The sequence below is a fragment of the Mesoplodon bidens genome (genome assembly GCF_964165515.1).
Source record: "Mesoplodon bidens genome assembly, chromosome: 18".
In the NCBI taxonomy this organism is placed as follows: domain Eukaryota; kingdom Metazoa; phylum Chordata; class Mammalia; order Artiodactyla; family Ziphiidae; genus Mesoplodon; species Mesoplodon bidens.
Genome location: NC_138175.1, coordinates 19334621 through 19359019, shown reverse-complemented (window position 1 = coordinate 19359019; position 24399 = coordinate 19334621). Strand labels below are relative to the sequence as shown.

The 24399-nt window shown below is 55.9% G+C and overlaps 1 protein-coding gene across 1 annotated transcript; it reads right to left on the bottom strand.

Annotated features, from left to right (window-relative positions):
• Nucleotides 1–33: 33 nt before the first annotated feature.
• On the bottom strand, nt 34–24399 carry SLC12A4 (solute carrier family 12 member 4). The gene is made up of 24 exons (XM_081217753.1): nt 24264–24399; nt 18289–18383; nt 16773–16904; nt 12798–12944; nt 12658–12712; nt 10858–10988; nt 7844–8085; nt 7469–7683; nt 6748–6912; nt 6572–6670; nt 6221–6278; nt 5704–5878; nt 5174–5292; nt 3628–3726; nt 3320–3439; nt 3016–3120; nt 2592–2760; nt 2094–2289; nt 1812–1981; nt 1593–1724; nt 1407–1514; nt 1043–1230; nt 789–922; nt 34–606 (listed from the first exon to the last, which is right to left on the bottom strand). Exons 1-24 carry the CDS (start codon nt 24376–24378, stop codon nt 515–517), a joined length of 3261 nt encoding a protein of 1086 aa, XP_081073879.1. The 5' UTR covers nt 24379–24399; the 3' UTR covers nt 34–514.

Here is a 24399-nt window from a genome sequence, read left to right as displayed (position 1 = left end):
GTGCCAGGGGAAACAGAGCCGGGGCAGCGGGAGGCCCAGAAGTACACAATGTTTTATTGAAAAAAGTCAGGCTTCAGCTGGCTGGTTCCATTCAGCTCGGCTTGGTGGGAGTCCCTGCCCACAGTAGCCTGAGTCAGATCTCCCTGCAGGCCGGCTGGGCCAGACCCCTCCCTGGTCGCCCTTCCCCTCCTCTCTGATGGTGACATTCAAACAATAAATATGCAATAAATAGCGCTCCTGGGCCAGCTGCCTTCAAACCCCACATCAGCCCCCACCAGTCTTCTGAGTCAGGACAGGCGTCCTGGGGTGCTGGACAGGAAGTCCCCAAACCTCTCAGGGTCTTGCAGGACCTCAGATCCACCTCCATTGCCAGGTCTGGGCCCAGTCTCCAAGGAGACCTAGCAAAGCTGGGTCCAGGGCAGGGCTGGGCAAAGCAGGGCTGGCGGGCGGGCGCTGGGAGGGGGCTGTTTGTTACCCTGGACACCTCCACTCTAGGCCACAAGTCTGTACTGGCTCAGGAGTAGATGGTGATGACTTCACGGCCACCACCACGGACCAACAGCACCCGTTCGAGGCCCTCAGTCAGCACCTCCAGGAACTCCATGTCTGTAGGGCATCGGGTCAAGGAGGCAGCACTCAGGGAAGCACCAAGGGGCACCCAGGGAAGTTTGGTCCGTCAGTCAGAGCTGGGTGCCCTGGCACCCCCAGGGTACCCAGGGAGACGAGCTCCTGGCCTGACCTCACACACTGTCCACCTCCCCACTGCCCGCCTCTTTACAAAGGGATACAGTTCTCATCGCCCTCGCTGTTCTTGGGTGGGCCGGGCATGTTCAGTAGGACCAGGCGGGCGTCATGGGAGCGTGTGACAATGACTTCATTGAGCTTCACAGCCGTGTGCATGCGCCGCACATTGGATTGGTCCCTGCAGAGAATGCAGCTGATCATGGGCCCCGCCCCTGGCCCACCCACAGGGCTTGTCTGCCCCCATCCCATCTCCAACCCCAGACCCTAATGTGGCTGGGTCCACCTCTGCTGCACTCACGGCTTAATATGTACCAGCTCCCGGAAGTTGTCGGGGGCATGGCTGGGGTCCCAGGGCTCTGCTGCCATATATTTGTCCCGTGTCCATGTCATCTGGATCTTGTCAGTCCCAGCTGCAGACTCTTCCTCCTCGTCTGAGTACAGGCTCTCCAGCCGCAGGGCTGAGTGCCGGTCCTTGACCAGCTGGGCCTGAGGACAATCAGAGGAAGTCCCCTCGGTGCCATGGGAAAGGGTGGGCCTGGCTGGCCCAGCGTGATCACCCAGCCTTAGGGAAATGGGTGGGGCTGGGGTGAGTCATTCTGATGCCCCCACCTGATGGCGTCTCCCAAGGCTTGACCCTGCCCTGGACTGAGAAGGCCACTGACCTCTCGCTCCCGCTCAGTCTTGGTCAGCCTCATCTGCCGCAGCATCTGGGAGCGCTGCTCCATCATCAGTGTCCGCTCGTAGGTATATGCAGAGATGTCACTGTTATGCTGGGGAGAGGGTGAGCCATGAGGACCGCGCTATGTGGGGCAGGGCATCCACAGGGCTATGTCGGGCAGGTGGCTTACCATCTCCACCACTTCCACCTCTGCCTCGAGGCGCAGGTGGTACAGGAAGACAGCCAGATCCTTCTTCATCTGGATGCTGTTGTCATCCATCTGGGCCACCGTGAAGATGCGCATCCGGCACTTCCTCCAGACCTGTGGCAACAGAAGGTGGTGGTTCAATCACACCCCACCCCTTCAAGGGCCCAGCCCCTCTCACCGGGGCCCAACCGCCTGGCCCACCTTGTGCTGGCGTAACAGGAAGGGCAAGAGCATGAGCATGCCGCCGTCGTGGACAATCCACCACACATCGATGTGGCCCTCCAGGTAGCGCTCGTGGTTGCTGGGGTAGAAGGCTATGTTCTTGGGCACGAGCAGGGCCAGGTGGGCGGCCGTGGTGCAGCGCACGGTGTCTGGGGAGGAGGGGCACTACTGATTGTCAGCCTGTGACCCTCTGGCCTCTGTCCCCACTTGACCCCTGCCCCTGTCCTATGTGGTCGAGCCCAGGCCCTGACCCTCACGCACCAATAAAGGTCTTCCAGGCACGTGGGTCCTCACTCTGTCGCCAGCCGTAGGGCCAGCCCAGCACCACGGAGTTATGCCTCATGCCACCCAGGCCGCAAGACTGGATGAGGTGGGCCAGCCCCTCACGCACCTTGCTGGCCACCACCACCTGGCAGAAGCCCTTCACCTTCTCAATCTCCATCATGTTCTTGATTGTCTGTGGGGAACACAGCAGGGTCAGAAAGCAAGGCCATCAGTGTCCCCTCTGCTGGGCTCCCCACCAAGGCCCCTAGGGCGCAGAGGGTGGGGGTGGGGGAGGAGATGGGGGCAAGCTGCCCACCCAGATGCCATGTTTTCAAGATGGGACAGTTATAACCCCCTTGCTCCAGCTCTCAGCTGGCAGCAGTGCTGTCCACCTGCCTGGCCAGCACTGGTCCCCTCCCCTGTGCACCAGCTGCAGCCCGGACATCTCTAGTCCAGCTCAGTGTCCTCCCAACACCACCCCCTTACAGCAGGCACCTGCTCAGCGGCCTGGGCCTCGCCATAGCTCTCCAAGAAGCTGCCCTGGATGACAGAACCAACAATGGTCAGGCCCTTGCCGGCCTTAAGCTGGGAGGCGAAAGTGAGGAGCCGTGGGTACTTCACATGAAGGTCCTCATCTAGCTTCAGCAGCACCAGCAGCTGAGGCCTGTGGTGGCCAAATGGAGAGGGAGCCTGAGACCAGGGCCAGAGGTTTCCAGGGAGCCCAGCCCCTTCCCTTCCTGGCTCACAGGCCCCTACAGGTAGCAGTGATCCAAGGGCCAAATAAGCAGGATGGCGCCCCTGGCAACTTAGGACAGGGAGCACGGACTAGGGAGGGGGAGCCAGCACCTCTCGACTCTCCCACCCTCACAGTGCCCCCTGAGAACCTGGACTGGGCCCCGCCAGGCCGGGCGTGACTCACCGCCAGTTCTTGGTGTGAGGAGGTCCCTCCTCTAGCCGCAACAGTGCATAGCGGGCAGCACTCAGGGACAGGCCTCGGATCCCGTCGCCCCACTCCTTCTCAGCCCTGCAGAAGCCCCCACAAGCTGGTGAGCCCCTGGTCCCACCCAGGCGTTGTGTCCGTGTGTAGGTGAGATGAAGGGGCGAGGCCCGAGTCACAGTCCCCCAGCCCCAGCACCATGGTGGCTAACAAAGGACGGCTCAGCTCCCCACAACCCAATGAAGAGTGGCCCAATGGCCCCAAGCAGGCGGCAGCCCTCACTCACCCTTGGTACTCAATGTACTTGTAGATCATGCCGGCAATGAGCATGGCGACCAGGGCATAGTACCAAGACGAGACAAACATAAGAGCCAGGCAGAGGCTCATGCCCAAGAAGGACAGCGCCCTGGGCCAGAGAGTGGGAAAGGGCCAGAATCAGGGAGAGACCAATAGGGCCCCAGGCCCAGAACCCCAATCTCTCACCAATACCAACTGCTGCCCAGAAAATTCAAACCCCATCCAGAATGGGGCTCCTGGCTTCCCCAATAGCTCTTGTGTCAGAGGACCTGGCTCAGGGGCCCAGCTGGCACTTACCAGTGATAGTACTTGAACCGAGGCCGCCAGTTGGGGGTCCTTAGAAGCGTCTGCACAGCACAGGCCAGGTTCACAAACAGGTAACACATCAGGAAGAACCTGCAGCACAGGGAGTGGCTGGTACAGAGTGGCCTCCTTGGCAGCCAGGTACCTGATGTCCCTGCCCTTCCAGGCTGGGCCTGGATGAGGAACCAGGACATGTCATGGCCCTGCCCTGCACAGGCTCAGGCAGGTCTTCTCAGCCTCACCATGCCCAGTCCCACAGCCTGATGCAGATGGAATACTGCAGCAGTGTCCGCAGAACCAGGTCTTAGAGGATGGGGAAGTGTTCACAGGCAGAGGAGGGGAGGGGGCTGCAGGCAGCAGGGGACAGCTGTGGAAGAGGATGGTGTCAAGGAGGGCTCAGCGTCTAGAGACGGCTAGACAACAGGCCTCTGGCCTGGGTGACCAGTTGGATGAGGGGCTGTCATGAATGTGGGGAGAGTGGGTCAGGGGAAGACAAGGGCCATTTTGAATCACTGAGTTAGACACTGCGGTGGGTGTGGGAGACTGGGACGGGGGAGGCCTACTGCATGAGCCCTCCAGGAATGACAGCCGAGGGGCAGAGGGCTGAGTGGAGGGGACGCCAACCTCCACCCTCAGCTGGTACCAGAGGAAGGACAGACAAGAAGGCAGCAGGGCTTACGAAAGAGGGAGTGCCAGGGGGCAGGGACTCCCATGAGGTGTCCCATTAGGGCTGCCAGGAGGAGCCACGTGATAAAGGCTGAGATACATCCTCTGACTTGGGCAGTAAGGGGCCACCACCCAAGAAGACTGTGGCAAGAACGGTTTCAGGTGTGCGCTGACGTGTGGGTGGAGCTGGGCAGTAATGGGCGGAGGTGTGCTGGGGGGAACAAGAGAGCACTGACTCCAGCAGGCCTGGCTGGGGCTGGGGGTTGGCTACTTCGGGGGGAAGGGGGTCCCTCTCAGTCTCACAGGCTGAGTGGGGCAGTGAAGGCTGGCTCAGTCATAACTGAACAAGCAAAAGGAGCATCGGCAGTGGAGCAAGATGTGTGAGGAGAGGTGGAGTGGGCCCCAACCCTGGCAGAGGTGAACACAGCAAGGACACGAGCCCTGCTGCCAGGACCCCTGGAAATTGCCACGTGCTCACCATCTCCTGCAGGGCACTAGCAGATTCAGATGCCCAGCATTCCAGAACTTTAAAAGCAAACAACTTTGAAAACGGAAAAGGTAGTGGTGGCCTCATCAAGGTGCTAGAGACCAGTGCTTGCCCTGACCCTGCTCTGGGGGTCTCCCACAGAGGCACATGGGACCTACTGGTCTCTTTAAAATTTCTGAGTAAGTGCCAGGCTCGCTCCAGAAGGCACAAGTGGCTGAGCTCTGCCAGGCAAACATCCCCCCATACAGCCTGACACATCTCCCTACTGCGCCCTCAACACCAGACAGGGTCACAGAGCTGCTGGGCTGGGCCCCCGGCTGAGGGGTGCTGAGTGCAAGGAGCCTTTCCCAAGACCATCCCCCAGCCCTGCCCTGAGCCCCAGCTTACATGGATAGAATGGGGGCCACCATGTCAAGGGAGGCGATGAGGATGCCCAGCTCAGCGATGAGTGCTGTCAGGAGGAGTGCCCATGTTGGTTCACCATTTGCCTTGCCATGGCCAAAAACCTGCAAGCACCAGGGTCAGTGGGGTCAGAAGTGAAGAAGTTGGTTCCACTGTCCCCATTCCACACCTAAGGCCACAAGTCACAGCCTGGTCTCTATCATGAAGTCCCTCTGGGGCTCAGGTCACACCCATGCCTATCCTGATAGGTACAAATTCCTCTGCCCTCCACTTCCTCAGGCCTCTCTGCTGTGGATGAGCCACAGACAGGCCTTGGGGATTCTGGGCCCAAGCAGCTCTGCCAACGGCAGGGCAGGGCCAGGGCCAGGGCAGCTCTCAGCAGCTCTCCACGGATAGCTGCATGGCCCTGGCCCCCAGCAGGATAAAACGCACCCATACTTATCTCCTATCTCTCTCCCCCAGCCGGTGTGAGGGGCCAGGAGCACCCAGGCGGTGGGGGAGTGCAGAAGGCTCACCCGGAGGAAGGGGATGATGTTGTCCTTGGCGATGGCCTGCAACAGGCGTGGTGCCCCAGTGAGGCTCTGTAGGCCGGCGCCGCAGGTTGAGAAGAAGGAGCCGATGACGATGACCCAGGGCGAAGGCCAGGCTAACGTGCCCACCACCAGGTTCCTGCTGACGCCATCGCCGTACCTGCAGGGGCCGGGCTCAGGCCATGTTCCATGCAAGGAGCCCCCCAAACCCTGGGTGGGGTCGCCCAGAGTGAGGGTTGGCAGGGGTCAGGAAGGATGGCTATGGTGGACAGAGCTCTGGCCCCTCAGCAGAGGCCAGGCCACCAGCCCCTATCCTTTCCCCTCAGCCCAGCCCCGATGTGATGTCACCATCCTCTCAGAAGCAAAAGTTCTGCTGGGGCCTGACCCACCACTGGCAACCAGCAGCCTGAGGACATGTGTGGAACCACGTGTGCAAGGGGGGCCGGTGTCAGGGCAGCAAAAGCTGAGCCCAGTGCCACGGGGAGGGGCCCAGATCACTCACTTGTCCCGGAGGACCACACCCTCGATGCAGGCACCAAAGAGAACCACGCTGCTGAAGTCTGTGGCTACGTCAAGGAAAGCTCGGCCTCCGCTGCCACTGCCGTCCCCGTGCATCCCCGCACAGCGCCCAAGGGCCCCTCACCTAAGCCTGAGCTGGCAAACTCAGCTGGGACACCTGCAGCTGCGGGTTTCGTGTTGTGTACACACCCCTTGAGTGTGCGCGTGTGTGTGAGGGGTGAGGTACACATGCACGCATAGGGAGTTTGTCTGCGTGTGCCAGCTGGTGACTTATACACAGGCCAAGTGCCTCCTGTCCCCCTTCCCCACCCACCCCAGTCCTGGGAAAGGATACACACAAGGGAGGTTGTAACAATGGCCAGAATGGTCCCCACTGGGATGGACTTCTGCGCATCTCGGAGGTCCCCGGAGCGGTTTGAGCCAGCCATAATGCCTCCAAAAACAAGGAAACTCCCTCAGGGGCTCCCCGGGAGTGGGGGCAGGGCAGGGTGGGTGGGCAAGAGGGCTCACCTGTTACGGAGGGGAAGAAGATGCCGACTAGCACGGTGAAGGACGTGGCGATGTCGGCCACCACGTACAGGGGCAGGCTCTCCTTCAGGCCAAGGGCGTCTGTGGAGGGCAGCCCGTACTTCTCCACGACCTCACCCTTCTCCAGGTAGGTGCTCCACAGGTTTTCTGTGGGGGCAGCAGCATCACCACTGCAGCCCCACCTACTTCCCAGGGAAGTTTGGGGCAGCCCAGCCAGAGGCTGCACATGTAAGAGGTTCTCGGGGTTCAGGGGGGTGACTTCAGCCGAATGGCTACGGTGTCAGCCACCGGGCTGCTCTGGCCACACAGAAGGAGCTGTCTGGCTAGAAGTCTGAAAGGCGAAGGTGGCTGAACCACCATCACCTGCCACTGCCTGCCTCCTAGACAGAGGCCCTTTATGGCTCCTGTGAGAACAATCACAGGCAGGGTCAGGGGCTGGTGGCGGGGGAGAAATGGGCTGCCAGAACTTTCTGGGGGTTGTTGCAGGCCTGGGACACTGGCCAAACAGGCTCCGTTCACCCGAAACCCAGCTGCCAGGAGCCAGGCTGAGAGGACACGGCTGGGCTGGGAAGGCAGCCAGAACTGCCTCCCATTCCTGAGCTGGCCACACAAGGACGGATCTGTGCTAATCCGTCCTTCCGTGCTCATTCCCTACCTCCTGCTCAGTGTGGGGGGCAGGAGCAGGACAGGAGGGAGGACGCACCCTGGAGCACGCCAGCAGCTGCACCAGGGATGCCAGGGATCTCAGTCACATTGTTGAGCAGAAAGTAGGGGTCGCAGGAGTCTGCGGTGAGGTTGGGGCTGTGGCAGAAGAGGCTCCAGAGCCGAGTGGCCACGGTCTCATTGTCCACCACGGCTGTCTTGGCACAGACATCAAACTGGTCCCGGGACAGGGTCCTATTGCCCAGCATACATACTCTGTGTGGGGGGTGAGGGTGGGGACAGAAGCATCAGCACCTGCTCAGCTGGAGACCCCAACCTGCTCCCACCCTGTAGCCTCTACAACTCAAGGCATCAAAGGCCATCCACGTGGGAAGGATGTCAGTGCAATGCCTGGACGTATTCCCAGGTTACTTACGGAAACACGGGAGGGTCAAAAATAGACTTGATGCCCCCAGCATAGATGGAGAGGATGGAGATGATCACACAGGCCAGGAAGAGCGAGGCAAATTTGTTCACATACTTGACACCAACAAACACCACCAGGGTCATGAAGGTCAGAAAAATGGTCCCATACACCCGCATATTGTTCAAGGTGGCACTCGACATGTCATGAGTGCCTGTTGGGTAAAAAATGGCGGCTGGTGGGGCAATGTAGGTCTGAAACAAGAAGACAGATAGAGGAGGTTCAATCTTCCTATGTGGAGAGTCAAGCCCAATATTTTGGTTTTCTTTTTAAGAGTATCCAGAGGGGAGTTCCCTGGCGGTCCAGTGGTTAGGGCTCAGTGCTTTCACTGCCGTGGCCCAGGTTCAATCCCTGGTTGGGGAACTAAGACCCCATAAGCTGCACGGCCAAAAAAACCCAAAACCAAAAAAGAGTATTCAGAAAAAGCCAGTCACAAAAGAGCATATATTGTATGAGTCCATTTATATGACAAGTCCAGAATAGGTAAACCTGATGAAATCTTTATCTATCTATCTATCTATCTATCTATCTATCTATCTATCTATCTATCTGGCTGTGCTGGGTCTTAGGTGCAGCACGTGGGATCTTTGTTGCTGCGTGCGGGATCTTCGTGGCGGCATGCAGGATCTTTTAGTTGCAGCATGCGGGATCTAGTTCCTGACCAGGGATCGAACCCGGGCCCCCTGCATGGGGAGCACAGAGTCTTAACCACTAGACCACCAGGGAAGTCCCTGATTAAATCTTATTGAAGACAGAAAGCAGATTAATGGGTGCCTAGGGCTGGGGGGAATGGAGAGTGATCACTAACGAACATGGGGTTTCTTCTTGGGGTGATGAAAATGTTCTAAAATTGACTGTGGTGATCGTTGTACAACTTTATGAATATACTAAAAACCACCCAATTGTATACTTTAAATGGGTAGTGAATTCTATGGTATGTGAATTATCTCTTCATAAAGTCATTATTGGCTTCCCTGGTGGCACAGGTTAAGAATCCGCCTGCCAATGCAGGGGACATGGGTTCGAGCCCTGGTCCAGGAAGATCCCACATGCCGCGGAGCAACTAAGCCCGTGTGCCACAACTACTGAGCCTGCGCTCTAGAGCCCGTAAGCCACAACTACTGAAGCCCGCACACCTAGAGCCCGTGCTCCGCAACAAGAGAAGCCACCACAATGAGCAGCCTGCGCACTGCAACGAAGAGTAGCCCCCACTCACCGCAACTAGAGAAAGCCCACACACAGCAACAAATACCCAATGCAGCCAAAAATAAATAAATTAAAATAAATTAAAAAACAAAAAAAAGCCATTATTTACAAAAAAGAAAAAAAGGATCCAGACACAGGAGTTGACCTGAAGAGCTAAATAGCAGAAGTGGAACAGTTTGAGGAGCAACAAAATAATGACAGTACAGGATTATGAGCCAAAGAATAAAATAAATATCCAGGAGTCCATGGGACTTCCCTGGTGGCGCAGTGGTTGGGAGGCTGCCTGCCAATTCAGGGGACACGGGTTTGAGCCCTGGTCTGGGAAGATCCCACATGCTGCAGAGCAACTGAGCCTGCGTGCCACAGCTACTGAGCCTGTGCTCTAGAGCCCGCAGGCCACAACTACTGAGCCCACACACCACGACTACTGAAGCCCGCTTGCCTAGAGACCGTGCTCCGCAAGAAGAGAAGCCACCGCAATGAGAAGCCTGCGCACCAAGACAGAGTAGCCCCTGCTCGGCACAGCTAGAGAAAGCCCATGCACAGCAACGAAGACCCAACGCAGCCAAAAATAAATAAATTAATTAATTAAAATATATATATATATCTATCCAGGAGTCCATACTGATATAAATACATGGTTGAATAAATAAACAAATGGAAAAAGGACAATTTCCTTACAGAAGAAATCAACATAACAAATGTAGGAATGTGGGTTGGCGCTTCCCTGGTGGCGCAGTGGTTGAGAGTCCGCCTGCCGATGCAGGGGACATGGGTTTGAGCCCTGGTCTGGGAAGATCCCACATGCTGCGGAGCAACTAAGCTCATGCGCCGCAACTACTGAGCCTGCGCTCTAGAGCCCGTGAGCCACAACTACTGAAGGCTGCACACCTAGAGCCCGTGCTCTGCAACAAGAGAAGCCACCGCCATGAGAAGCCCGCACACCGCAACGAAGAGTAGCCCCCGCTCTCAGCAACTAGAGAAAACCCGCGTGCAGCAGCGAAAACCCAATGCAGCCAAAAATTAAATAAATGAATAAATAAATAAATTTATAAAAAGAAAAAGAAAAACAAACAACAAAACCCCCAGAATATCCAGGAACAGGCTCCACGCAACAGACAGGGGACCTGGAGGTGGCAATAGACAGGCAGTTCCTCTAAACATCTACTGTCTGGATGCCCAGGGGTGGGCACTTTTTACCCTGTACTCCCCACTGCTCCTCCCCCTCTTCTCCCACCACAAGGGCAGTTCAGTGGGAAGCGGGAAACTGAGTCAGAGCACACATGAGGCCCACAGAGGGGGCACTGACCTCCAAACAGGGTCCTGTGGCTGTTCACCCTGATTTATGGATGAGGATAAGACGGATCTGAAGGGCTTTATTAGCACAGAGCCCTGGGGGAGACAGAGCTGGCCAGAGCCCACGTGAGCCTGGGAGGCAGGCTCCGCGTAACCAACAAGACCTGTCACTGAGTTAAATGCAGTAGTTCACAGACCACCTGCCACGGTTGAAATGTTGCCCGAGTGGATGGAACATCCAGGGTCGAGGTGAAGACAGCCAGGCCCCTTCCTTGCCTGGCCCAAACTGGGAAAGGGCTGAAGGGGAGACTGGCTTGAACAAAGATCTTTCTCCCTCAAAGAGGCCTCCCTCATTATAAGCCCTAGACCCTGACCAGAGGTGAAGGGAGCATGAGCCGCCTGGGCCTATGGGAAATGGACTGTTTGGACAAGACCAGAGTTGGCCAGGCCTTAGCCTGACTCACCAGCAGGATCTCAATGGCCCCCAGGATGTACATAGCCGCTGCAAATGTTGTTCCCAGGTAGAAGCACAGGCCAACAGCCCCTCCAAATTCTGGTCCCAGCGAGCGGGAGATCATGAAATAGGAGCCCCCAGCTACAACAGAAAAAGCATACATAGGTCAAGGCTGGTTCTTCTTCAAGGGGGCCTCTCCCATGACAACCCTTCACAACCATCCAGAGGGACAGGGACTGCTTTTCCCATTTACGAACGAGCAGAAGGGTTAGAAGACTTGCCCAAGGCGGCATGGTTAATAAGTGGCCAGGCTGCGGTTGGACCTGATTTCCATTTGACTCCAACACCCAGCACGGGCCAGTGACATGAATACTCTGCTGGGGCAGCTCTAGGTCCGCAGCAAAGCGTAAGTGGCCTACTGTCCCCCAACTCCCTGCAGTTAGGTCAGTCCCCGCAACCTCCCCTGGTTGGGTGTGTCCTATCTCAGCACGCCTCACCCCTCCCAAGGGCTATGTCTGTTAGTCTGACCCTCCAGACCAGGGCAGGGACTGTCTAGCTTTTTGCCCCTAGGGCCGGCCACTGGGTGGATGTCCATGGCTGACCCTCCTGCCCTGAATCTGTGCTTCCATCAGAGTGTAACACCCCTGGCAAGACTGAGTCAACATTGGACCCCAGGGCCAGGGAGGGTGCAGGGGACAAGGACAATCCCATGCTGCTGGTTGCATCTGCTCCTGATGAAACTTCTCTGGTGAAAAATCTGGGAACAGGGATCAAGAAGCCTTAAAAAGGCTAATAATCCCTTTCATGCTGTAATCCCACCTCTAGGACCCTCTCCTAAGGAAACTGCCAGGGGCGTGAACAAAGATCAGTGTGCAAGGCTGTTTATGACAATAATGTTTACAATAGTGAAAAAGGAGAACCCAAGAGTAGGAGAATAATAACAAAAATTAGGTAATGTCAATCTTGTTTTAAAAAAACAAATGAAGTGTTTCCAGCACTTGAGAAACACACAGACACACACACACACACACACAGTTTGGGAAAAACAATACATCTCAATACTTTACAAGACCCTAAAACCATGTATGAAAAGGCTAACAGTTATGACCTTAGGATGGTGGGATTATGGGTACTTTTCATTTTCTTTTCTACATTTTTTGCACTTTCAAACCCTCTATGGTAAACATATATTGCCTATTTTCCCCTATTACTTTTATACTAATGCTAATAAAGCTGTTATTTGAAAAAAATAGAAAAGGATTCAAACACAGAAGCTAACCTGAATAGCCAAATAGCCAAAGTGGAACAGTTCAAGCAAAACAATAAATAATGATGGTACTAAGATTATGAGCCAAAGAACAAAATAAATATCCAGGAGTCCACAGTGATATAAATACATGGTTGAGTAAGTAAATAAACGGAGTCTCTGAAAACCGGCCAAGTCCAATCTCATCATCCCGGCTGAAAACCCTCTGCATTGCCTATCCTGTAACCCACAGTGTGGCCCAGACTCCTTGGCTTGGGCCACCAGGTATGCCCCATCACCTTCTTTATCAGCCCCAGGCCCCGCTTTTTAAAAAATCACTTTTATCCAAAAAAAAAAAAAAGCCCAAACAAACAAAACACAAAACAACAGCAATCTCAAACTCTGTCAAGCAGGGATGCTCCTAAGTGGTAGCACTGTCATGGCGTCAAGGACTAAGATCCCACCAGAAAACTGTCTGGGGTGGGGGGGCAATGAGTGTTCCTAGGCATGTCAAGGTGGATTCTGGGCCCATCCCCTCCTCAGGCCTGAGTGGTGCTCACCCACCTGGAACTACGCCGTTGGTGGCAATGGCGCTCATGGAGATGGCCGTCAGCAAGGTCTGTGGAAAGGAGGGCCTAGGTGAGCAGCTCAGCTGGGTGGGCTCTGGGGGGCGGCCGTGCCCCTGCCCCAGCTAGGATACTCACACAGCAGCAGCAAATGAGCACAATGAGGAGGGCCTGCAGCACACCGGCCGTGCCCACCATCCAGGTCAGCCGCAGGAAGAGGATAACCCCGAAGATATTCTGCAGGCAGGGCAGGTACACCCCCATGAGGGTGCCCATGCTGGGTGCCTAGGGAACAAGAGGGGAAGGGGGAGACAGAGCGTCAGAGGGGCCCAGATGCTCCACGGAAGGCCAGCCCCTAGTCACGTGACAGTCCCCCGCCCCCAGGGTGTTCTACCAGAGAACAGGTCGGAGAGGGATATTCCAAGTGGAGTCCTGGGGAGTGCAGGGGGTAAGATGAGAGGATGTCTGTGTTGACTTTCATACATGAAGAAACAGTTTGGGACTAAGGTATAAAACCTGATTCTTTTCAAAACCCCACGTGTTGGGCTTCCCTGCTGGCGCAGTGGTTGGGAGTCCACCTGCCGATGCGGGGGGCGCGGGTTTGTGCCCCGGTCCGGGAGGATCCCGCATGCCGCGGAGCGGCTGGGCCCGTGAGCCGTGGCCACTGGGCCTGCGCGTCCGGAGCCTGTGCTCCACGGCGGGAGAGGCCACAGCAGTGAGAGGCCCGTGTACCGCAAAAAAAAATTAAAAAAAACCCCAAAAAACCCACGTGTGAGCTTTTGAGCCTCACCTCCCCTTCATGGAACTGCCCCCTTCCCTTCCTCTCTTCCTTTATACTTCTGGAAAGTGAGGTCTGTGTCAGATCTCCACCTTCCCACCCAGCATGCCCCATGTCACCCAAGCCAGAGTCTAAGAAGTTGTTCCTGACCCTCCCTCTCTCCAACACCCCAGTTCAGTCCAGTGGACACTGAGTCCTGCCCAGTCTGCCTCTCAAGCTGCCCTGAGGTCAGCCTTCCTTGCCTCAGCCTTAGTCCCCTGAACCGGGGACACTACATCTGGGGCACCTGGATGGTGCCTTCTTGTGCCCGTCAACCTCTCCACACTCCAGCCCGCTCTGCTGCCAGAACAGGTGTCTGAAAACCAAGTCCAATCTCATCATCCCTACTAAAACCCCTCTGCATTGTCTATACTGTAATGCATAGTGTGGGCCAGGCTCCTTGGCTTGGGCCACCAGGCCTGCTCCCATCACCTTTGTCAGTCTCAGCCCCTGACAACATCAGTCCCTCAGAGCCTCTGAACCAGGGCATGCGCTGGGCTCTGCCTGGGAGGGTTACCCCTGCCTCACTGCCTGGCAAATTCCTCTTCAGTTAAACCTTCAGGAGACTTAACTGTTTCCTCTTCCAGGAAGTTCCCCCAGGTTGCCTTAGCTGGAGTTGCTACTTCCTCTTGCATCCCCTCAGCATCTGATATACCCTTCCAACATAGTGGTCACGGTAACTGTTCACTCGAATGACCATACTGGGTAGACGTGGCTTGTTCACTGTTCTATATCAGCAGGCCCTGCTGGTACTCAAAAGGTGCTCCTGAGCCCAGCAAGTGATGCCTTAGAAGGCCTCTGGGATAACCTCTTGGGAAAATCCTAAATAGAGTAGAGACTCAGGCTGGAGGGCAGGTAGGGAAGGTCTAACAGGCATATCCAGGCAGGATTTCTCAGCTACCTAAGGGTAGAGTAGGGGCCAAACAGGAGGCCAGGGCAGGCACTGAAGCACAGAATTAGGGCTGGTGCCTTCTTCTTCTTTTTTTTTTTTAACATTTATTTGGCTGCGCTGGGTCTTAGTTGTGGCATGTGGGCTCTTAGTTGCAGGATGCAGGATCTAGTCCCCTGGCCAGGGATCGAACCCAGGCCCCCTGCATTAGGAGTGCAGAGTCTTAAGCACTAGACCACCAGGGGAGTCCCATGGGCTGGTGCCTTCTTGAAGAACTGAGCCTCACATGAGAGCAGCCCAGAGTAGTGGGGCCCTGAGAGCTTCCACCAGAGCCCCAGCAAAGCCTGCTGCCCTGGAGCTGGGGTGGGAGAAAGAACTCTGGCCACAGGAACTCTTCTCAAGGGTCCAGGCCTGGGGCAGGATCTGTGTGCAGCCTTAAGGACCACAGAAGGGCCTAGAAGGGCCCGAGTAAAAACAAATGGTCCCTCAAACTGTCCTGCACAGTGTAGGTGACGGATACACCTCATCTGGGCTCTGAGCCCTTCTCAGAGGCCCTGGACCACCCGCTGGATAGAAGCAGCTCCCAGTCCCCCATTTGAGGCTGAGTCACTCTGGGAAAAGGGCAGTGTGGGAAAGGGCAGGGCCGGAAATGCTTTCTGCATCTCCAAATAACCTCTGGCAGCCTCAGAAGGTCACCAGGCCACAGGCGGAGCAGCTGCCACGGAGAGGCTGCCTTGGGTCTTGGTGTGGTCTGGTTGGAGGACCGCCCTTCCGGCTTTAAGCTTTCCTTTTCTGAGGCCCCTGCTCAGACCTGCCTGGGTGAGGGCCACAGCTCAGCGGCCCCAGCTCCCTAGCTTCCTCCTGACTCTCTGTGGACTTGACCAGGCTCCTGCTTTCTCCATGAAAAAGCCATTGGCGCTGGGATACTCAGCCATCCTCTCACATCTTTAACCTAGGGCCAGGTGAGCTGGCAGGTAAGCTGAGGCTGGACCCCAGCATCCTCACAGGCTCCTCATAAGGCCAAGGGACCACGGCCCTTCACCAACTCAGAACTTCTTCTGACACCTTGTTGAGATGTACACTAGCCTTTCTTAGGGACCTTTAAACTCCCAGCCACCAGCTTCCTGGGCTTGGTCTGAAGGGACAGGGAGGAGGCTTTTACCCAAGGATCCCACCACCCACTGCAGGGCTAAACACAAATAGCCACAGATAGTCAGGGTTCTCTGCTATCTGCAGTTCAGAAAATATCAGCAAAATCACAACCAGCAGGATAGGGTGGGGGTCACGTCTGTGTGACCTCAAGATCTCAGCTGCCCTCTCAAGCGTGGGCTAGTTTGCCTCCCAGAAGTGAGGGGTGCACATCAGCCTCTCGCCTTGGCCCACCTCAGTAAGGTCCAAATCTCATGGGCAGGTCTGAGGCTGGGGATTTGGCTTATCCCAACCAAGAGCTCCTCCTGCCTGTGCTGACCTCCAGCAAGAATACTACAGCTAGTGCCAGACTCAAGCTCCTTCCAAATCACAGCTTCTTCCCAAACCTCAGGGAGTCAGTAGATATGGAGGGAATGTTCTTTGCCTCCAAAGTGAAAACGTAGGGGGGAAAAAAACCCAGCATTCAGTTAAACTGAGCCCTGTCACACAGGGGAGCTGAGCAAAGATGTGCAAAGTCATCCCAAAGAGAGGACGGCTGGAGGGCCAGAGGTCTGGATAGCGACTAGGGATGGGACCAGCAGAGGGACAGGGAAGCCCCAAGAGGCATGCTCCTATCACCCCCAACCCTGGCGTTCAAGAAACCCAGGGGCTGTCAGAGGGGTCTGCCAGTGGAGCCAACACAGTGAGAGGCAGAAGGGTTTAGTCAACTGCTCTAGGTCACGCCCTGAGGGACAACCAGGTTCCTGGATCCAAAGGTAATATCCTTATCCATCCTGATGGGATGCCAGTGATCTGGCATTCGACATAGTCACATACCTCACAGTAAGCCCACAAGTCTCCCAGCGTTATGCACTGATCTTGTTTAGCTTAGTCACCTTAGGCAAGTTACTTAATACCCCAACACTCAAGCTTCCTCATCTGTAAAATGGGGATGACAATAGTACCTGCCTCACAGCTTTGTTGTGAAGACGACATACAAGACCCCAAGCCCACTGCTTAGCATGATGCCTCACACACAGAGAGGCCTAAGTAACGTCACGTTCCACTGCTATTTTTGAGGGCCTCCCTGGTCCTACGCCCTGAGGGCCACCTCCTTGGCCCACCTCTTGAAGCCTCCTTGAGCCCAAAGCACTCAGTACCCATCCTCCATGCTCACCAAACCCGGCACCTACTTCCCCCAGGATGCTCAATGCTCAACTCCATGGTGTTGAATCTGTCTTCCTAGGAGCGGCCTCTCTGCTGCCCCTGACCAGCTCACCTTGGCTGCTCTCCGGCGGGCGCCCTCTCCACTCTCAGCCTCCTCATGCTCCTTGGCGCCCTGTGTGAGGTTGGTGTAACTGACGAGCTTGCCCAGAAGAGATGATACCTTTGGGCGGATGTCCAGCTCTTCCTGTAAACAGAGCCACAGGGCAATCTAGCAACTGGCACCAGGCTACCTGTGTGTAGCCAGCAGCCTGGCCTCTGGCCCCTTGCCAAGCCCTGAGGCAGGCCTGGGCTCTTGCCTGGGGAAGCCCAAGCCAGCCCACTGGGCAGGTGTGGGTGCCACACCCCAGCACTCACTTCTCTCTGCCCCACCTTGGCTACAATCACTACTAGCCCATTTGCAAAACTACCTGCCTTGCGGGGAAAGGGCAGGACAGGGCACGGCTGGCAGACAGGCGAATGGCACGCTTCAGTCTGCCTGTTTGGCCTGGCCACCTCCCAGCTATGAGTAGGCCTCTGGGACTCATATCTGCCCTCAACAAAAAAGCCACCCTAGTCACCCCAGGGAACCAAGAAAGTCAAAAGAGGTGTGGGACAAGTGAAGTCTCTCTTATCTGCCCAAACCCTGATTGTCCTGGATGGTCTTCTCCACCAGGCCTCACACCATGTGAGTAACCCACCTCAATCCCCAAGGTGGGATCCTGGAGCCCTAGCCCATCTGCAGGTGGGGCCAGGTCAAGAGGCCTCCTAGGGCTCCAGCTCCCACGCAGCATCTAGCACAGCTTCTCCAGCACTGTGCCTCCGCCTGCCTCTGGCCCACATTTAGTCTTTCCCTGTCTATCAGCTCCCTTCTGACCCTACACACAAGGAGAAACTGGTCTGGAGTAAGAAGTGAAGATGCAGGTCTTTGCAGGTATATGGAGATTGAAGAGCCTATGAGACTTCTATGGGGCAGCTGAATGTGTGGGTCAGAATTTAGAGGCCTAAACCATGACTTCAATCCAGATACAACTTCTGAGCTTGAGTCTGAAAATGATAAAATTCAAGTTCAAAGGCACAAAATTGGGAATGTTTCCAAAGAGACATCCACTGAGGTTGCAGATATGGCTAGAGGGGGCAGATCCGGTGAGAAGGACCAGGGCTCAGTAAACCTGATGGGGACAGAGTTGGAGGAGTCAACCAGGAAGGCCAGGGAAGAGTTCACAGGAGAGGGAAGAATCGTGGACTATGAGGAGTCCTAGAAGTGAAGGGGACAAAGGAAATCCTGAGGCAAGAAATACTGAGAGGTGGTGACCTTGCTGAGGGGCTGCATGGAAGTCAAAGGTGAACACCCCTGGAGGTGGTAATGGGATACAGTGGCCTCTGGGAAAGCAGTTTCAGTACAAAGGGCCGAGGGAACCACAGCCTGGCTGCCAAGGGAGTGAGACAGACAAGGGGACACTGGAGGAGAAGCCGAGACATAAGGAGGCACAACATCCAGCCTGTCTGCTTAGCTAAAGCTTGGGTCCTGACAGGTCCCTGCCCACCCACCTCCCTGCCACACCTGTGGCCCAGAGTGGCTCCTCAGCTACCTCAAACAGTGCCAGGTTCCTGTCATGGTAGTCACTTCCTCTGGAAGCTTCCATGGGACAAAGAAAAGGGCTGCTCTCTTTGTGGTTGCCATGTCCTGTGGAGAGAGAGGAACAGAATCCCAGTCAGGGGCTGCCTACTGAACCCCCAGCATGCACTTCTCCCCAGCAGGCGTGCCATCATCTCTGTGGAGCACTCTGTGGGTCAGTGTTACCATGCTGGGCCTGTTTCCCCATCATACCCTGCCAGCCTCCTTGAAAGGGCCAGAATTGGCAGTGGCCAATGATCAAAACCCAGCATGTAGGGCTTCCCTGGTGGCACAGTGGTTAAGAATCCACCTGCCAACGCAGGGGACATGGGTTCAAGCACTGGTCCAGGAAGATCCCACATGCCGCGGAGCAACTAAGCCTGTGCGCCACAACTACTGACCCTGCGCTCTAGAGCCCGTGCGCCACAACTACTGAGCCTGCGTGCCCCAACTACTGAAGACCATGTGCCTAGAGCCCGTGCTTCGCAACAAGAGAAGCCACTGCAATGAAAAGCCCGCACACCGCAGCGAAGAGTAGCCCCTACCCGCCTCAACTAGAGAAAAACCCACGCGCAGCAATGAAGACCCAACTCAGCCAAAAATAAAATAAATTTAAAAAAGAGGGCTTCCCTGGTGGCACGGTGGTAGGGAGTCCGCCTGTCGCTGAAGGGGACACAGGTTCGTGCTCCGGTCCGGGAAGATTCCACATGCCGCGGAGCGGCTGGGCCCGTGAGCCATGGCCACTGAGCCTGCGTGTCCGGAGCCTGTGCTCCGCAACGGGAGAGGCCACAACAGTGAGAGGTCTGCGTACCGCAAAAAAAAAAAAAAGAAAAGAAAAAAAAAAACAGCGTGTACACTCATCTAGCAGAGGGCACAGGTGTGAAGGGCCCAGACAGCAGTGTTAACACCAAGGGGCAGGAGGGCGTGGCCCAGTCATGGCCCACCTTCAGACCACCCCTGAGACACACTCCCATTTTCCAACCCTTTGGGAATATCCCGTGTGCCGGGTGCCCAGGGCTCCGTGTCTTCAGGGCTCCCCCCAGGCGCTGCCCTCCAGACAGATGAAGCCACACAGGGCTCCTTCTGCCACCATGGCCAGCCAGCCACCTACTATCCACCCCACCATGCACTGTGCAGGGGCGTCCTTGAGGGCCACCCGATGCATGCCAGGAGGAGGGGCAAGCAGGAGACTGGCCAGAGAGCGGAATTGGGTGCCTGAAGCTGTCTAGGGTCATCTAGGAAAGCCCTACAGAAGCCTGACCAGGTGGGCGTGGGACTAAGCAGGACTGTTGGCAGGACCCTCTTGTTGACCTACCTCCCTGTCCCCAGATCGCGGCTGCTTGCTCCAGACTAGGCATGTGGCCAATCCCAGCATCCACCTACCCCCCAGGCTGGTGAGGCAGTGCCTCAGAACCAAGAAAACCTCACAGAAAGGAGCCAGATTCACCTTTTTTTTATAGGCCTGCCTCAACTCTCAAAGCTTGGCTGCATTTTCTGGCCACCGGCATTCACACTCTTCCCTGTTTTCCAAACTGTGTCCACTGTGAGTCTCAGTGGGTGACATTCCCAGCTTTTCATCAAGAAGAAGACACCAAGTACTCCTTTTTTAGTTACTAACAGTAAAACCCCCTTCAGACAGTCTGACAGCTGCAGTGGCAGTGGCTGGAGGCTTCACAGCAAATGGAAAGATGACATCTTGGTTCAAAGAAGCCACGTTGGTGTTGGATGGCAATGACTGTAGCAGCAGTGTTGGCCTGGTGTCCAGGGATGGAGGCGGCAACAGAAGTGTCTTCACTGATCCAGCCTAGTGGGGTATGCCAGCCAGGCCTGGTTTTGTGAGAGCTACCTGCCAACCTTTTCTGGTTAAATAGCCCACAATCCATTTCTCTTGTTTGCAGCTAAGAATACTGATCGATGATACATCCTCTTCCATCTGATACATCCTCTTGCCATCAGTATGAGACTTAATTTGCCTTCTCTGAGCCAACAATCACTCAGCAGGTGCTGCCCTGTGGATTCTTTACTGTCCAAAGAGACGGACAGGGAAAGCATGCTGATGACAATTTCTGGGGCAAAATCAGCTGTTCCTTCCCACAGTATGTAAAAGTGGTGCATCGCCTCATCTAGGAACCTGAACTAGCTAAGTAAGCCAAGCAGCTCAGTCCCAGAAGCTACATGGCTGTATGTAGGGCAATGCCAACGGCACAATGGACAAAGGTAGTGGGAGTTCAGGCCAACCTACAGAACCATGTTAAAGCCTCGTGGGGGGACTTCCCTGGTGGTGCAGTGGTTAAGAATCTGCCTGTCAATGCAGGGGACATGGGTTAGGGCCCTGGTCTGGGAAGATCCCACATGCCACGGAGCAATTAAGCCAGTACGCCACAACTACTGAGCCTGCATGCCACAACTATTAAACCCACGTGCCTAGAGCCTGTGCTCCGCAAGAAGCCGCCACCGCAATGAGAAGCCCACGCACTGCAACAAAGAGTAGCCCCCATTCACAACTAGAGAAAGCCCGCGCGCAGCAATGAAGATCCAACGTGCCCCAAAATAAATTAAAAAAAAAAAAGCCTCATGGGGTCACGTAGCTCCTCAGACACCCTGTGACATTTGCTGTGCCCTTGATGCTTGTTCAGGATAAGAAGCCACAACCAAAATCTGAAAACCCAGTAACAATGCCCATTACACTGACAGCCCTTCAGTGAGAAGCCTCTGAAAAGTACTCTTGGATTTTTGTGACAAAAAAATATATCCCCTGAATAAGTCAGAGGCTTCATTTTGTCAAAAAAGAGGCTCATCTTATTTCCCTTTCTACCTTGGCTGCCAGGAACCTCTAAGCTAAATTTATTTTTCAGATGTAGTCACCATCTACCTCGTCTCAGAGTCCTTGCCTCTTTCCTCTGCATGGTTTCGACCTGACAGTAACAGTCTCTTGGGGAGGCATTTCTGTTGCATGTCTCTTCTGATTCTTTTGTGGAAGTAGGTTGAAAGTAAAGTATAAATTATTCTAAACTCCTGCACTGCAGCCCGCCCCACCATTGTTGCCTCATCTCTCTGAGGACTGCACTAGTATACAGAAAACACAGAGCTGAGCACACAGCAGCTCCCCCAAAATGCCTGTGGATGGTCCTCTAAGACCCAGCTGATCCTTGTCCCTCAGCCATGAGTCCAGGGCAGCTCAGAGCCCTTGCAAGGGTTACCTCTAGTCCTCACAGCAACACTCCAGTAGATATCATTTACCCCCTTTTAGTAACAAGGAATGTAAAGCTCAGAGATTCAGAGGCAAGGTCACTCAGTGAGAGGGCCAAACTTGGGTCCCAGGATCCACCAGAGCCAGGAAGGAGCTGATTTGTAGGTTCTACTCCTATTTTGGACCCCCACCCATCCCAGGAGGCATCCCAGTGTGCAGTACAAGCCTTTAACTAGAGAAGAGTGTCTGGGGTTTGCAATTTGGCCAGGGTGTGCATACGCAAGGCTCTTGGTGCTCAGTGGCCAGCAGACTAGCTTGGATTCCTGAATCTCCCACTGTGTGACCCAGGGCAACCTGCCTACCCTCTCTGTGTTGCCTTGGTCTCCTTTTCTATGAAGTACAGCTAGTAACACCTACTCTTCCAACTGCCCAGATGCATCAGAAAAGGGACAATCTGGTGCCAGACACCCAGCAGGGATTCCGTGGAGTTCCCCAAAACCTCATTTAAAGACAGCTCCCATGGGATTGTGGGAACTGGGTGTGGGGGGGGTTGGTGTCTAAGCAGTGCCTGGATATCTGCACTGCCCTCAGCTATTCCAAAAATTCCAGGGCAGGTCTGGGCATGCCTGCCAGGCCAAAGCTGCTCAGATACCACCTGAGACCCCTGGCGAACCACAGCATGAAGGCTGGGCCTGGGCGCTGCCTGTGAGGTACACATATATGTGTGTTCCTGCCAGCAGCTGTGAATGTACCAGCTGCAAGCAGGGATCCAGGTGACATTCTTGATCCCTCTGCTCACAGGTGTCTGCCAGGGGTACCCCTCTAGAGCCTCTTCACCCCCTGCCCACAGGCCACGTGGGCTGGATGAACAGGCCCATCTAGGCCTTTGGAGCAGAGGTATGGGCCTTGAGAGATTCAGACACCAAGCTGGGGGGGTCCCCATAAGATGGACCTGAGGGGTCACTATTTTTGTGCCCCTGACCCTTTGCAGCCCCCACCAAGAAGGATCATAACCACTCACCAGGGTGCAGAGTGTCCCCCATACCGCAGACGCAGTCAAGATCTGGCTGAAAGGGAGGAAGAGGAGGAAGAAGGGGGATAGTGGGAGGAGCTGGCCCAGCCTGGAGGGACCTGGCAGGACTCAGCCAATGTGGCTCCAGTTCCCTGTGAGAGGCCAAGGCGGGGCCAGAGGCAGGGCTCCCGCTCTGCCTACCCACTGGTCCAGGCTGATTTTAGGGATGCAGCCCAGCCCAGCCCAGCCTCTGGGGAGAGCGAGCCTCCAAGGGCTAACAGAGGAGCAGGGGTGGATGCTGGCTCCTGCTCTGGCCACTGGAACAAGGCTAGGGGCAGGTGCCAGCATGGGCCAGGGGTTGAGGTGTGTGTACCCACACAGCTGTCAAGCCTGTTAAATGACCATGATGTCCAGCAGCCTATGCCACTGTCCTGTGCCATCTCCTCACACAGCAGTCAGGTGACACACATATAGCCATCACCCACATCAGGCATGGATCACCTCAGTCATGTCACCATCACAAACAGATCAGAGTCAGATCAACATCACATCACCTGATACATGCCAACACACATGTTCCCTGCATATCTCCATCATGGTCAGTCACAGACGAAGCATTTGTCATCAGTCACATCACCATCCTCATCATCGATAACCCTGCAGGAATGGTGGCCCACAAGTAGTGCTATCCTGACGCCACCTTCACTCTGTGGTACCCCACAGCTATACACTTGCACAAGCACAATTACACATGCATATGCTGCTACACATACAGACACATGTTCTCGGCAGTGTTCACACTCCAAGAGTGGGCCCTGCAAGGACAGCCCCCTGGGGGGCTCCTGGGGGAGGAGATGGTGAAAGGGTCAAGGGCAGGCACCTAGGAGGGGAGGAGGGGTTTACCTTCAGGCCCAGTTTAACATCTAGGTTAAGAGTTAGGGCTCTGGAGTCTCCAACCCTCGATTTGAATCCCCTAGAGCAAGTTACATAAAGGCTCCATGCCTCAATTCACTCCTTCCTAAGCGTGAGTAACATGACCTATCCCATGGGGGAAATTAGGAGGATTAAACGAGTTAATTCACTTCAAGCGCCTAGACAAGCCTGGTCCCGTGTGAGTGCTCCACAGATGCCCACTGTACCTACAGATGTAAGCTGGGATCCACGCAAGTGCACTCACAGGCAGTTACCCACAGACCCCCTCAGGCAGGCACAGCCTTCTTTCCAGGGTCCGGGAGTGCTGGGAGGGAAGGGGGAAGGGGAGGGGAGGGGAGGGGAGGAGAGAGAGGGTAGTCTTAGGGAAAGAGATGCTGCCGCACAAAAGTGTAGGCAAGACGGGAAGAGCTTAGGGGTGGTTCACAGGAGGTAGGAGGTGAAGGGTCTGGGGTCCGGGCTGCGGTCGTTGCTCCCAGCCAGGAAGGGCCACAGACGGAGGCTCAGCGCTCTCCGCGCCCCGGGCGGCCCGTCTGGCCCGGCAGGCCTGGCCACGTCTGCAGCCCCCGCCCGCGGCCCGCAAGGGAGGAGCTGGGGCGGGGAGGGAGGCCCGACCGCAACCGCGGGCGCCGGGGGCCGAGGAAAATTGTTTCTGCGCGCGCGGAGTAAGGGACTGCTGGCGGCGACTCAGTCTAAGAAAAGTTGGGCCCGCATCGACGTGTGCGCGCGCCAGCCGGCGTCGGTGTGAGAGCGGGCCCCGCGTGGCCAGCTTCCCTGCCCCCGCCCCCGCCAAGGACCCCTCCGGGCGCGTCCTCACCCTCCGAGTCCTCTCGATCGGCGCGCTCCCCGTAGTCCACCCAACTGAGACCCTCGAGGTTGTCATAGTCGCCGCGCCGCGGCCCGTCCACCGGCACCACGGTGAAGTGAGGCATCGTGCGCGCTCGGTCCCGCCG

What these genes read in the sequence shown, in the direction of transcription:
- SLC12A4 (XM_081217753.1), bottom strand. Translation starts at nt 24,378, where the DNA reads ATGCCTCACTTCACCGTGGTGCCGGTGGACGGGCCGCGGCGCGGCGAC. An exon ending in ACATCATCCCCTTCCTCCGG is followed by an intron (nt 5,293 to 5,703) that starts GTGAGCCTTCTG and finishes TGGTGCTTGCAG; the next exon opens with GTTTTTGGCCATGGCAAGGC. An exon ending in CGGTTCAAGTACTATCACTG is followed by an intron (nt 3,440 to 3,627) that starts GTAAGTGCCAGC and finishes TCTCTGGCCCAG; the next exon opens with GGCGCTGTCCTTCTTGGGCA.